General features: G+C 45.0%; 1 protein-coding gene across 1 annotated transcript in view; it reads left to right on the top strand.

The window, feature by feature from the left end:
- The window catches only part of LOC139385592 (glucan (1,4-alpha-), branching enzyme 1b), a 353,162-nt gene extending 338,496 nt beyond the window's left edge, over nucleotides 1-14,666 (top strand). Inside the window, exon 16 of the mRNA XM_071130792.1 lies at nucleotides 13,583-14,666. Coding sequence (XP_070986893.1) covers nucleotides 13,583-13,645 — 63 coding nt within the window. The 3' untranslated portion in view covers nucleotides 13,646-14,666. The remainder of the gene's footprint in view (nucleotides 1-13,582) is intronic.
- Nucleotides 14,667-16,499: the final 1,833 nt, after the last annotated feature.

Raw genomic sequence — 16,499 nt, 5'->3', positions numbered from 1 at the left:
CTACCCTCACCACCTGTGGGGCGACCCGACAGGGAGTCCAGTACCCAGTTGCATAGAGCGGGGTCGAGACCCAGGGTCTCAAGCTTGATGACGAGTTTGGAGGGTACTATGGTGTTAAATGCTGAGCTGTAGTCGATGAACAGCATTCTCACATAGGTATTCCTCTTGTCCAGATGAGTTAGGGCAGTGTGGTTGCGATTGCGTCATCTGTGGACCTATTGGGGTGGTAAGCAAATTGGAGTGGGTCTAGGGTGTCAGGTGTCAGGTAGGGTGGAGGTGATATGGTCCTTGACTAGTCTCTCAAAGCACTTCATGATGACGGAAGTGAGTGCTACGGGGCGGTAGTCGTTTAGCTCAGTTACCTTAGCTTTCTTGGGAACAGGAACAATGGTGGCCCTCTTGAAGCATGTGGGAACAGCAGACAAGGATTGATTGAATATGTCCGTAAACACACCAGCCAGATGGTCTGCGCATGCTCTGAGGACGCGGCTGGGGATGCCGTCTGGGCCTGCAGCCTTGCGAGGGTTAACACGTTTAAATGTTTTGCTCACGTCGGCTGCAGTGAAAGAGAGCCCGCAGGTTATGGCAGCGGGCCGTGTCAGTGGCACTGTATTGTCCTCAAAAAAAAAAGTTATTTAGTCTGTCTGGGAGCAAGACATCTTGGTCCGCGACGGGGCTGGTTTTCTTTTTGTAATATGTGATTGACTGTAGACCCTGCCACATACCTCTTGTGTCTGAGCCGTTGAATTGCGACTCTACTTTGTCTCTATACTGACGCTTAGCTTGTTTGATTGCCTGGCGGAGGGAATAGCTGCACTGTTTGTATTCGGTCATGTTTCCGGTCACCTTGCCCTGGTTAAAAGCAGTGGTTCACGCTTTCAGTTTCACCCGAATGCTGCCATCAATCCACGGTTTCTGGTTTGGGAATGTTTTAATCGTTGCTGTGGGTATAGCATCGCCGATACACTTTCTAATGAACTCGCTCACCGAATCAGCGTATTCGTCAAGGTTGTTGTTGGACGCAATGCGGAACATGGTCCCGGACGACACTACAGTGGTAGGCTTGATTACCAACAACGGCGAGACGGCCTACAGGGAGGAGGTGAGGGCCCTCGGAGTGTGGTGTCAGGAAAACAACCTCACACTCAACGTCAACAAAACTAAGGAGATGATTGCGGACTTCAGGAAACAGCAGAGGGAGAACCCCCCTATCTACACCGACGGGACAGTAGTGGAGAGGGTAGTAAGTTTTAAGTTCCTCTGCGTATACATCACGGACAAACTGAATTGGTCCACCCACACAGACAGCATCGTGAAGAAGGAGCAGCAGCGCCTCTTCAACCTCAGGAGGCTGAAGAAATTCAGCTTGTCACCAAAAACACTCACAAACTTCTACAGATGCACAATCGAGAGCATCCTGTCGGGCTGTATCACCGCCTGGTACGGCAACTGCTCCGCCCACAACCGCAAGGCTCTCCAGAGGGTAGTGAGGTCTGCACAACGCATCACCGGGGGCAAACTACCTGCCCTCCAGGACACCTACACCACCCGATGTCACAGGAAGGCCATAAAGATCATCAAGGACAACAACCACCCGAGCCACTGCCTGTTTACCCCGCTATCATCCAGAAGGCGAGGTCAGTACAAGTGCATCAAAACTGGGACCGAGAGACTGAAAAACATCTTCTAAGGCCATCAGAATATTAAACAGCCATCACAAACATTAGAGTGGCTGCTGCCAACGTACTGACTCAACCCCAGCCACTTTAATAATGGATATTGATGGAAATGTATGTAAAAATGTATCACTAGGCACTTTAAACTATGCCACTCTATGTTTATATACCCTACATTACTCATCTCATATGTATATACTGTACTCTATACCATCTACTGCATCTTGCCTATGCCGTTCTGTACCATCACTCATTCATATATCTTTATGTACATATTCTTTATCCCTTTACACTTGTGTGTATAAGATAGTAGTTTTGGAATTGTTAGGTTAGATTACTCGTTGGTTATTACTGCATTGTCGGAACAAGCATTTCGCTACACTCACATTAACATCTGCTAACCATGTGTATGTGACAATTCAAATTTGATTTGGGTGTGGGATTATCTAACCCTGATTACAGACCTAACGGACAAATCAAATTTGATTTGGGTGTGGGATTATCTAACCCTGATTACAGACCTAACGGTGTGGGATTATCTAACCCTGATTACAGACCTAACGGTGTGGGATTATATAACCCTGGTTACAGACCTAACGGTGTGGGATTGTCTAACCCTGAGGGATTATCTAACCCTGTTTACAGACCTAACGGTGTGGGATTATATAACCCTAACCCTGATTACAGACCTAACGGTGTGGGATTATCTAACCCTGATTACAGACCTAACGGTGTGGGATTATCTAACCCTGATTACAGACCTAACGGTGTGGGATTATATAACCCTAACCCTGATTACAGACCTAACGGTGTGGGATTATCTAACCCTGATTACAGACCTAACGGTGTGGGATTATCTAACCCTGATTACAGACCTAACGGTGTGGGATTATATAACCCTGATTACAGACCTAACGGTGTGGGATTATATAACCCTAACCCTGATTACAGACCTAACGGTTTGGGATTATCTAACCCTGATTACAGACCTAACGGTGTGGGATTATCTAACCCTGATTACAGACCTAACGGTGTGGGATTGTCTAACCCTGATTACAGACCTAACGGTGTGGGATTATCTAACCCTGATTACAGACCTAACGGTGTGGGATTATCTAACCCTGATTACAGACCTAACGGTGTGGGATTATATAACCCTGATTACAGACCTAACGGTGTGGGATTATATAACCCTAACCCTGATTACAGACCTAACGGTGTGGCATTATCTAACCCTGATTACAGACCTAACGGTGTGGGATTATCTAACCCTGATTACAGACCTAACGGTGTGGGATTGTCTAACCCTGATTACAGACCTAACGGTGTGGGATTATATAACCCTAACCCTGATTACAGACCTAACGGTGTGGGATTATCTAACCCTGATTACAGACCTAACGGTGTGGGATTATATAACCCTGATTACAGACCTAACGATGTGGCATTATCTAACCCTGATTACAGACCTAACGGTGTGGGATTATCTAACCCTGATTACAGACCTAACGGTGTGGGATTATCTAACCCTGATTACAGACCTAACGGTGTGGGATTATATAACCCTGATTACAGACCTAACAGTGTGGGATTCTCTAACCCTGATTACAGACCTAACGGTGTGGGATTATCTAACCCTGATTACAGACCTAACGGTGTGGGATTATATAACCCCGATTACAGACCTAACGGTGTGGGATTATCTAACCCTGATTACAGACCTAACGGTGTGGGATTATCTAACCCTGATTACAGACCTAACGGTGTGGGATTATCTAACCCTGATTACAGACCTAACACTAACGGACAATCTGTTTCTCTTTGTTCTCACATGGATTCTGAATATGTCTCCAATGTTGTTCATTTGATCTGATATCATGTGTTGACAGATCCCAGGTTAGACACAGCGGTAGTCTTTGGTGTGATATCATGTGTTGACAGATCCCAGGTTAGACACAGCGTTAGTCTTTGGTGTGATATCATGTGTTGACAGATCACAGGTTCGACACAGTGGTAGTCTTTGTCTAAACAGGTGCAGTAATTCATTATGATCCCCTCTGTATCCGCATCCCAAATAACAACCTAATCCCCCTTATATATAGTGCAGTTACCTATGGGCCCTGGTCAAAACTATTGGACTAAATATAGGGATTTAGGGTGCCATTTGGGATGTCTCTCTGTGCTAAGTGGAGCTGTGGAGACTCCCACTGTAACTATTTCATTAGACATGAGAGTAATGTGTTTGTGTTTCAGCAGCATGGGGTTGTGTGTGTTGTGCTCTGCTTCCGTGGTGCCAAGCTGTAGCCAAAGCAAAAAGTCCCCAGTCAGTAAGACTCAGCGCCACTCATGCAGAAGGATGGGCTGGGGTGTGTGCGATTTAACTTGTTTTTAATTATCTTTTTTTTAAAATTATTATTATTTATTTAACTAGGCAAGACGGTTAAGAACAAATTCTTATTTACAACGACGGCCTAAACCGGCCAAACCCGGACGACGCTGCCCTTATGGGACAACCAATCACGGCCGGATGTGATACAGCCTGGAATCGAACCAGGGTCTGTAGTGACGCCTCGAGCACTGAGATGCAGTGCCTTAGACTGCTGCACTACTCGGGGCGTGAAACATTGGGGTGTGTTTGCTGCTGGGGTATGTGTGATGATGGGGTGTGTGTGTGATGCTGGGGTGTGTGTGTGATGCTGGGGGTGTGTGTGTGTGATGCTGGGGGTGTGTGTGTGTGATGCTGGGGGTGTGTGTGTGTGATGCTGGGGTGTGTGTGTGTGATGCTGGGGTGTGTGTGATGCTGAGGATGGGCTGGGATGCTGGGGTGTGTGTGTGGTGCTGGGGTGTGTGTGTGATGCTGGGGTGTGTGTGTGTGTGATGGGTGGGCTGGGGGATGGGCTGGGGGTGTGTACAGTATGATACAGAAGGATGGGCTGGGGGTGTGTACAGTATGATGCAGAAGGATGGGCTGGGGGTGTGTACAGTGTGATGCAGAAGGATGGGCTGGGGTGTGTACAGTATGATGCAGAAGGATGGGCTGGGGGTGTGTACAGTATGATGCAGAAGGTTGGGCTGGGGGTGTGTACAGTATGATGCAGAAGGTTGGGCTGGGGGTGTGTACAGTATGATGCAGAAGGATGGGCTGGGGGTGTGTACAGTATGATGCAGACAGATGGGCTGGGGGTGTGTACAGTATGATGCTGAGGATGGGCTGGGGGTGTGCACAGTATGATGCAGAAGGATGGGCTGGGGGTGTGTACAGTATGATGCAGACAGATGGGCTGGGGGTGTGTACAGTATGATGCAGAAGGATGGGCTGGGGGTGTGTACAGTATGATGCTGAAGGATGGGCTGGGGGTGTGTACAGTATGATGCTGAAGCACGGGCTGGGGGTGTGTACAGTATGATGCAGAAGAATGGGCTGGGGGTGTGTACAGTATGATGCTGAGGATGGGCTGGGGGTGTGTACAGTATGATGCAGAAGGATGGGCTGGGGGTGTGTACAGTATGATGCAGACAGATGGGCTGGGGGTGTGTACAGTATGATGCAGAAGGATGGGCTGGGGGTGTGTACAGTCTGATGCTGAAAGATGGGCTGGGGGTGTGTACAGTATGATGCTGAAGGATGGGCTGGGGGTGTGTACAGTATGATGCTGAGGATGGGCTGGGGGTGTGTACAGTATGATGCAGACAGATGGGCTGGGGGTGTGTACAATATGATGCAGACAGATGGGCTGGGGGTGTGTACAGTATGATGCAGAAGGATGGGCTGGGGGTGTGTACAGTATGATGCAGAAGGATGGGCTGGGGGTGTGTACAGTATGATACAGAAGGTTGGGCTGGGGGTGTGTACAGTATGATGCAGAAGGATGGGCTGGGAGTGTGTACAGTATGATGCAGAAGGTTGGGCTGGGGGTGTGTACAGTATGATGCAGAAGGATGGGCTGGGGGTGTGTACAGTATGATGCAGACAGATGGGCTGGGGGTGTGTACAGTATGATGCTGAGGATGGGCTGGGGGTGTGTACAGTATGATGCAGAATGATGGGCTGGGGGTGTGTACAGTATGATGCAGAAGGATGGGCTGACACCATGGGAGCAGAGCACTGCACAGTGTGCGTGTGTGTGTGAGTGAGATGCGGAGAGACAGCTCGGGGAGTTCAGTGGGTGACTGAATTGCTTACAGCTCTGCACACAGTTTCAATCTGTCACTTCTGCTCTGGGAGGAGGATGCTATGGTTTATGTCTGGGGAACATACTTCTGAAGGGATTTTAGTGCATCCCAAAATGGCAACCTATTCCCTATATAATGCACTACTTTAGGCCAGGGCCAGAAAATGTTCTGTTGAAAAGCAGCGCACTATATAAGGAATAGGGTGCCAAGTAGTGCACTATATAGGGAGTAGGGTGCCAAGTAGTGCACTATATAGGGAATAGGGTCCCAAGTAGGGTACTATATAGGAAATAGGGTCCCAAGTAGGGCACTATATAGGGAATATAGGGTCCCAAGTAGGGAACTATAGGGTCCCAAGTAGGGCACTATATAGGGAATAGGGTCCCAAGTAGGGCACTATATCGGGAATAGGGTCCCAAGTAGGGCACTATATCGGGAATAGGGTGCCATTTGGGACAGTGACGTTGTATGAGTTATTCACTGCACTGTAGTGCTAAAGTGTGCCTGCCTGTTTTAGTTACAGCAGTTCCATGAACCCTCGGTTTTGTGAAAATGGAATTCGACTTTCGTCTCTCTGTCGATGTGTGCAAATTGAATACGATTGTCTTGTGATTTTGTGTAAATGGATGGAGGATGTCTTTTGGAGAGTGGTTTAGAAATTGCATCTGGTAAAGCTTTACCTTTATCGTTGATCCACTCACACACCCACTACACACCCACCCACACACCCACCACACACCCACCCACACACCCACCACACACCCACTCACACACCCACCACACACCCACCCACACACCCACCACACACCCACTCACACACCCACCACACACCCACTACACACCCGCTACACACCCACCACACACCCAGCACACACCCACTACACACCCACAACACAACCACCACACACCCACTACACACCCACTACACACCCACCACACACCCACTACACACCCACCTCACACCCACCACACACCCACCGCACAACCACCACACAACCACTACACACCCACCACACAACCACCACACACCCACCACACAACCACTACACAACCACCACACACTCACCACACACCCACTAACACACCCACTCACTCACACACCCACTACACACCCACCACACACCCACTACACACCCACCACACACCCACTCACACACCCACCACACACACACCCACACAAACCCACCACACACTCACACACCCACCACACACCCACTCACACACCCACTGCACACCCACCGCACACCCACCACACACCCACTCACACACCCACTACACACCGCTCACACACCCACCCACCACACACCCACTCACTCACACACCCACTCACTCACACACCCACTCACTCACACACCACACACCCACTCACTCACACACCCACTACACACTCACTACACACCCACCACACACCCACTCACACACCCACTCACACACCCACCACACACCCACTCACACACACCCACTCACACACCCACCACACACCCACCCACCATACACCCACCCACCACACACCCACCCACCACACACCCACCACACAACCACCCACCACACACCCACCCACCACACACCCACTCACACACCCACTCACACACACCCACTCACACACCCGCTCACACACACCCACTCACACACCCACCACACACCCACCCACAACACACCCACCACACACCCACTACACACCCACCACACAACCACCCACCACGCACCCACCCACCACACACCCACTCACACACCCACTAAACACCCACTACACACCCACCACACACCCACCCACCACACACCCACCACACACACCCACTCACACACCCACTAAACACCCACCACACACCCACTACACACCCACCACACACCCACCCACCACACACCCACTACACACCCACCACACACCCACTCAAACACCCACCCACTACACACCCACCACACACCCACCCACCACACACCCAACACACCCACTACACACCCACCACACACCCACCCACCACACACCCACTACACACCCACCACACACCCACCCACTACACACCCACCACACACCCACCCACCACCCACCACACACCCACTCACACACCCACCCACCATACACCCACCCACCACACACCCACCACACACCCACCCACCACACACCCACTCACACACACCCACTCACACACCCACTCACCCACCCACCACACACCCTCCCACAACACACCCACCACACACCCACCACACACCCACTACACACCCACCACACAACCACCCACCACACACCCACCCACCACACACCCACTCACACACCCACTAAACACCCACCACACACCCACTACACACCCACCACACACCCACCCACCACACACCCACTCACACACCCACCCACTACACACCCACCACACACCTACCCACCACACACCCACTACACACCCACCCACTACACACCCACCACACACCCACTACACACCCACTCACACACCCACCCACCACACACCCACCCACTACACACCCACCACACACTGCAGCTAGAGCAAGGCAATGTCTTGTGAGTTTTAAGTTGGATAAAGAGGTTATCTGGGACATATGATTCAGCCGTTCTATTTGTCTACTTTTTAGAAAGCCCTTTTTAATGTGCAGTGATGTTTACTCAGACAAGGACAGGCATATTTAACTTGAACAACTAGACAGCTTCTCTAGCTGCTGCATACCAAGCATTAGCACCTGTAATTCTCAGAGGGCAATAAAACGGAATGGGTAGATATTCTCAGAAGGCAATATAATGGGTAGATATTCTCAGAGGGCAATAGAATGGGTAGATATTCCTAGAGGGTAATAGAATGGGTAGATATTCTCAGAGGGCAATAGAAAGGGTAGATATTCTCAGAGGGCAATAGAAAGGGTAGATATTCTCAGAGGGCAATAGAAAGGGTAGATATTCTCAGAGGGCAATAGAAAGGGTAGATATTCTCAGAGGGCAATAGAAAGGGTAGATATTCTCAGAGGGCAATAGAATGGGTAGATATTCTCCGAGGGCAATAGAAAGGGTAGATATTCTCAGAGGGCAATAGAAAGGGTAGATATTCTCAGAGGGCAATAGAAAGGGTAGATATTCTCCGAGGGCAATAGAAAGGGTAGATATTCTCCGAGGGCAATAGAAAGGGTAGATATTCTCAGAGGGCAATAGAAAGGGTAGATATTCTCAGAGGGCAATAGAAAGGGTAGATATTCTCTGAGGGCAATAGAATGGGTAGATATTCTCCGAGGGCAATAGAAAGGGTAGATATTCTCAGAGGGCAATAGAAAGGGTAGATATTCTCAGAGGGCAATAGAAAAGGTAGATATTCCTAGAGGGCAATAGAATGGGTAGATACAGTGCCTTGCGAAAGTATTCGGCCCCCTTGAACTTTGCGACCTTTTGCCACATTTCAGGCTTCAAACATAAAGATATAAAACTGTATTTTTTTGTGAAGAATCAACAACAAGTGGGACACAATCATGAAGTGGAACGACATTTATAGGATATTTCAAACTTTTTTAACAAATCAAAAACTGAAAAATTGGGCGTGCAAAATTATTCAGCCCCCTTAAGTTAATACTCTGTAGCGCCACCTTTTGCTGCGATTACAGCTGTAAGTCGCTTGGGGTATGTCTCTATCAGTTTTGCACATCGAGAGACTGAAATTTTTTCCCATTCCTCCTTGCAAAACAGCTCGAGCTCAGTGAGGTTGGATGGAGAGCATTTGTGAACAGCAGTTTTCAGTTCTTTCCACAGATTCTCGATTGGATTCAGGTCTGGACTTTGACTTGGCCATTCTAACACCTGGATATGTTTATTTTTGAACCATTCCATTGTAGATTTTGCTTTATGTTTTGGATCATTGTCTTGTTGGAAGACAAATCTCCGTCCCAGTCTCAGGTCTTTTGCAGACTCCATCAGGTTTTCTTCCAGAATGGTCCTGTATTTGGCTCCATCCATCTTCCCATCAATTTTAACCATCTTCCCTGTCCCTGCTGAAGAAAAGCAGGCCCAAACCATGATGCTGCCACCACCATGTTTGACAGTGGGGATGGTGTGTTCAGCTGTGTTGCTTTTACGCCAAACATAACGTTTTGCATTGTTGCCAAAAAGTTCAATTTTGGTTTCATCTGACCAGAGCACCTTCTTCCACATGTTTGGTGTGTCTCCCAGGTGGCTTGTGGCAAACTTTAAACAACACTTTTTATGGATATCTTTAAGAAATGGCTTTCTTCTTGCCACTCTTCCATAAAGGCCAGATTTGTGCAATATACGACTGATTGTTGTCCTATGGACAGAGTCTCCCACCTCAGCTGTAGATCTCTGCAGTTCATCCAGAGTGATCATGGGCCTCTTGGCTGCATCTCTGATCAGTCTTGTCCTTGTATGAGCTGAAAGTTTAGAGGGACGGCCAGGTCTTGGTAGATTTGCAGTGGTCTGATACTCCTTCCATTTCAATATTATCGCTTGCACAGTGCTCCTTGGGATGTTTAAAGCTTGGGAAATATTTTTGTATCCAAATCCGGCTTTAAACTTCTTCACAACAGTATCTCGGACCTGCCTGGTGTGTTCCTTGTTCTTCATGATGCTCTCTGCGCTTTTAACGGACCTCTGAGACTATCACAGTGCAGGTGCATTTATACGGAGACTTGATTACACACAGGTGGATTGTATTTATCATCATTAGTCATGTAGGTCAACATTGGATCATTCAGAGATCCTCACTGAACTTCTGGAGAGAGTTTGCTGCACTGAAAGTAAAGGGGCTGAATAATTTTGCACGCCCAATTTTTCAGTTTTTGATTTGTTAAAAAGTTTGAAATATCCAGTAAATGTCGTTCCACTTCATGATTGTGTCCCACTTGTTGTTGATTCTTCACAAAAAAATACAGTTTTATATCTTTATGTTTGAAGCCTGAAATGTGGCAAAAGGTCGCAAAGTTCAAGGGGGCCGAATACTTTCGCAAGGCACTGTATATATTCAGAGGGTAATAGAATGGGTAGATATTCTCAGAGGGTAATAGAATGGGTAGATATTCTCAGAGGGTAATAGAATGGGTAGATATATATTCAGAGGGTAATAGAATGGGTAGAGATATATTCAGAGGGTAATAGATTGGGTACAGTGCCTTGCGAAAGTATTCGGCCCCCTTGAACGTTGCGACCTTTTGCCACATTTCAGGCTTCAAACATAAAGATATAAAACTGTATTTTTTTGTGAAGAATCAACAACAAGTGGGACACAATCATGAAGTGGAACGACATTTATTGGATATTTCAAACGTTTTTAACAAATCAAAAACTGAAAAATTGGGCGTGCAAAATTATTCAGCCCCTTTACTTTCAGTGCAGCAAACTCTCTCCAGAAGTTCAGTGAGGATCTCTGAATGATCCAATGTTGACCTAAATGACTAATGATGATAAATAGAATCCACCTGTGTGTAATCAAGTCTCCGTATAAATGCACCTGCACTGTGATAGTCTCAGAGGTCCGTCAAAAGCGCAGAGAGCATCATGAAGAACAAGGAACACACCAGGCAGGTTCCTAGATACTGTTGTGAAGAAGTTTAAAGCCGGATTTGGATACAAAAAGATTTCCCAAGCTTTAAACATCCCAAGGAGCACTGTGCAAGCGATAATATTGAAATGGAAGGAGTATCAGACCACTGCAAATCTACCAAGACCTGGCCGTCCCTCTAAACTTTCAGCTCATACAAGGAGAAGACTGATCAGAGATGCAGCCAAGAGGCCCATGATCACTCTGGATGAACTGCAGAGATCTACAGCTGAGGTGGGAGACTGTCCATAGGACAACAATCAGTCGTATATTGCACAAATCTGGCCTTTATGGAAGAGTGGCAAGAAGAAAGCCATTTCTTAAAGATATCCATAAAAAGTGTTGTTTAAAGTTTGCCACAAGCCACCTGGGAGACACCAAACATGTGGAAGAAGGTGCTCTGGTCAGATGAAACCAAAATTAAACTTTTTGGCAACAATGCAAAACGTTATGTTTGGCGTAAAAGCAACACACCATCCCCACTGTCAAACATGGTGGTGGCAGCATCATGGTTTGGGCCTGCTTTTCTTCAGCAGGGACAGGGAAGATGGTTAAAATTGTTTGGAAGATGGATGGAGCCAAATACAGGACCATTCTGGAAGAAAACCTGATGGATGGAGTCTGCAAAAGACCTGAGACTGGGACGGAGATTTGTCTTCCAACAAGACAATGATCCAAAACATAAAGCAAAATCTACAATGGAATGGTTCAAAAATAAACATATCCAGGTGTTAGAATGGCCAAGTCAAAGTCCAGACCTGAATCCAATCGAGAATCTGTGGAAAGAACTGAAAACTGCTGTTCACAAATGCTCTCCATCCAACCTCACTGAGCTCGAGCTGTTTTGCAAGGAGGAATGGGAAAAAATTTCAGTCTCTCGATGTGCAAAACTGATAGAGACATACCCCAAGCGACTTACAGCTGTAATCGCAGCAAAAGGTGGCGCTACAAAGTATTAACTTAAGGGGGCTGAATAATTTTGCACGCTCAATTTTTCAGTTTTTGATTTGTTAAAAAAGTTTGAAATATCCAATAAATGTCGTTCCACTTCATGATTGTGTCCCACTTGTTGTTGATTCTTCACAAAAAAATACAGTTTTATATCTTTATGTTTGAAGCCTGAAATGTGGCAAAAGGTCGCAAAGTTCAAGGGGGCCGAATACTTTCGCAAGGCACTGTAGTTAGCCTAGTTCATATCTAGTTAGCCTAGTTCATATCTACAGAGGGTAATAGAATGGGTAGATATTCTCAGAGGGTAATAGAATGGGTAGATATATATTCAGAGGGTAATAGAATGGGTAGATATTCTCAGAGGGTAATAGAATGGGTAGATATATATTCAGAGGGTAATAGAATGGGTAGATATTCTCAGAGGGTAATAGAATGGGTAGATATATATTTAGAGGGTAATAGAATGGGTAGATATATATTCAGAGGGTAATAGAATGGGTAGATATATATTCAGAGGGTAATAGAATGGGTAGATATATATTCAGAGGGTAATAGAATGGGTAGATATTCTCAGAGGGTAATAGAATGGGTAGATATATATTCAGAGGGTAATAGAATGGGTAGATATATATTCAGAGGGTAATAGAATGGGTATATATATATTCAGAGGGTAATAGAATGGGTAGATATATATTCAGAGGGTAATAGAATGGGTAGATATTCTCAGAGGGTAATAGAATGGGTAGATATATATTCAGAGGGTAATAGAATGGGTAGATATATATTCAGAGGGTAATAGAATGGGTAGATATATATTCAGTTCAGTGTGACTACTGTTGACCAGAGCCCTATGGGTAGTGTACTACTATTGACCAGAGCCCTATGAGTAGTGTACTACTATTGACCAGAGCCCTATGAGTAGTGTACTACTGTTGACCAAAGCCCTATGAGTAGTGTACTACTGTTGACCAGAGCCCTATGGGTAGTGTACTACTGTTGACCAGAGCCCTATGGGTAGTGTACTACTGTTGACCAGAGCCCTATTGGTAGTGTACTACTGTTGACCAGAGCCCTGTGCAGTATGTAGGGAATAGGGTGCCATTTGAGAAGCACCCTACAGGGCCATCTCGTGATGATTTAGGAATATTTAACCTGCAGTTGACTTTCTTATGAACATGTCTCCTCTCTCTTCTTCCCTCTCCACCCCCTCCCCTTTACCTATCTTGTGTCTCTGTCCACCAGGTGTACATCCCCTGCAGGACAGCTCTGATCCTGGGTAATGACGATACCGAGTCCTGTTATTAGAGCTCTGCTACGACTGACGCTCGCTACCAGCAGAAACAGACGTCCAGCTGGTGCCAACCTCAAGTGTTATCAACCAATCACTGTCCGTTTTTTTTTTTTCAGTGTCAACCAACCACACGCCACTAATGCCCCCTCCCCCCTTTCCCTCCCACCCTTCCCCATTTATCACAACTTTTGTGAGTTCCTATGTTTTTTCCATACACAATAGTTAGTAGATTACCATATTAACATCATCTGTAACGCAGCATGGTGTTTCCCACTATAACCGAGTCGGGGCCTTGCTGAATGAATCTGTTCAACTAATATGATGTAACTCAGGATGAGGGTTGCAGAATTCCACTAACTTTCCCCAAAGTTCCCAGGTTGGAAGATTTCAGGAATCAGAGAAGAATAATGCAGGAAAACCTGGACATTTTTTGGGGGGGGAAAGTTCCCGTAATTCTGCCATTTAAACAGTATATATCGTTCTTATTTTGAGTCCATCCACCCACCACTAGTTTGCCAAGCCTTGGTATGACACCTACAACACTTGAAAAGAAACCGTGGTACAGGGATATGGTAATGCTAATATGCTAACATAAAGCATTACTTGTGGTACGGTAATGCTAACATAAAGTATTACTTGTGGTACAGTAATGCTAACATGCTAACATAAATTATTACTTGTGGTACAGTAATGCTAAATGCTAACATAAAGTATTACTTGTGGTACGGTAATGCTAGCATAAAGCATTACTTGTGGTACAGTAATGCTAACATAAAGCATTGCTTGAGTTACAGTAATGCTAACATGCTAACATAAAGTATTACTTGTGGTACAGTAATGCTAACATGCTAACATAAAGTATTACTTGTGGTACAGTAATGCTAACATAAAGCATTTACTTGTGGTACAGTAATGCTAACATGCTAACATAAAGCATTACTTGTGGTACAGTAATGCTAACATAAAGCATTTACTTGAGTTACAGTAATGCTAACATGCTAACATAAAGCATTACTTGTGGTACAGTAATGCTAATGCAGTTAGCAATAGTACTACCTTCTCCACTGATTCCAGCGTGCACAGGCTTGTATTAATATAATTTTACATATATATTGTATTAAGATCGGTGTGCTATTTATAGAAAAATACAATGCGCATGCAATTTTTGATGTATAATTTAACGCTTATGATTTAGTATTTAAATGCCAACCATGTTTTGCAATTGGCCACCCGAAAGTGTATACTATAAGAGTGTATACTATTTAAAAGTGTATACTATAAGAGTGTGTACTATTTAAAAGTGTATACTATAAGAGTGTGTACTATTTAAAAGTGTATACTATAAGAGTGTGTACTATTTAAAAGTGTATACTATGAGAGTGTGTACTATTTAAAAGTGTATACTATAAGAGTGTATACTATTTAAAAGTGTATACTATAAGAGTGTATACTATTTAAAAGTGTATACTATAAGAGTGTGTACTATTTAAAAGTGTATACTATAAGAGTGTGTACTATTTAAAAGTGTATACTATAAGAGTGTATACTATTTAAAAGTGTATACTATAAGAGTGTGTACTATTTAAAAGTGTATACTATAAGAGTGTGTACTATTTAAAAGTGTATACTATGAGAGTGTGTACTATTTAAAAGTGTATACTATGAGAGTGTGTACTATTTAAAAGTGTATACTATAAGAGTGTGTACTATTTAAAAGTGTATACTATAAGAGTGTGTACTATTTAAAAGTGTATACTATAAGAGTGTGTACTATTTAAAACAAACAGGACAGGAAAAAGAGTTACCAGTGCTGCATCGCAAATAGCACCCTATTCCCTATATAGTGCACTACTTTTAACCAGGACTCATAGGGCTCTGGTAAAAAGTAGTGCACAATATATTTAAGCAATAAGGCCACGAGGAGGTGTGGTATATGGCCGATTATGCCACGGCTAAGGGCTGTTCTTAGGCACGACACATCGCTGAGTGCCTGGACACAGCCTTTAACCGTGGCATATTGGCCATATATCACAAACCCCCTGAGGTACCTTATTCCTATTATAAACTGGTTACCAACGTAATTAGAGCAGTAAAACAAATATTTAAAAAAAAATATTTAAAAAAAATTGTCATACCCGTGGTAAACGGGGTCTGATATACCACGGCAGTCAGCCAATCAGCATTCAGATCGCTGCATTCAGATCACGTTTGTTTCGTCGCTGTTGATTTATTGATTTCTTTGTTGGCATTGTATTTACACTGAAATAAGCCGTCTTGAATAATATATATATCATTTGGTTGACTATCCTGACTTTAGTGGGTTTGTGATACCTTTGTGGTGTGATAGGTCTTCTATCAAAGCAGCTAGGGATTATGCATTTTTACTTGTTTATATACGTTTTGTTGTGTGTGTGTCAGTCATTTGCAGCTAATGCCACATAGTAAGAGTACTGAATACAGGCAGCTGAAAGCCCGTCTGGTATACGCTGTGTTTTGAGTTATGGAAGCTTCTGGAATGGACATGACAATTAGAGTGGCAGAGGAGACCGTAGCGAGACTAAATAACAGTACTGGATCCTGCTCAAAGACAGGAACCGGCCATCCTTATTCTGAACCATCGTCCGTCCTGCCCGACTTCCCCTCTTGTCGGTCCCTTATATACTGTATTTTAGACACTTTTAACCCTGACAGAAATGGAGCTTTTGATTTAAATTATATATATTATATAATTATATATATATATATATTGTTTAACGTTATCTGCAAAGGTCCATACTGTTAGTTACTCCCAAGGCTAAAATACTATTTCTATTTAGGAAAATGCCAAGATTGTTCATGCTCACTGAATGTTACCTCCCAAATTAACCC

The sequence above is a fragment of the Oncorhynchus clarkii genome, chromosome 27, assembly GCF_045791955.1.
Source record: "Oncorhynchus clarkii lewisi isolate Uvic-CL-2024 chromosome 27, UVic_Ocla_1.0, whole genome shotgun sequence".
NCBI classification, from domain to species: domain Eukaryota; kingdom Metazoa; phylum Chordata; class Actinopteri; order Salmoniformes; family Salmonidae; genus Oncorhynchus; species Oncorhynchus clarkii.
This window is presented reverse-complemented; position numbering and strand designations above follow the sequence as displayed.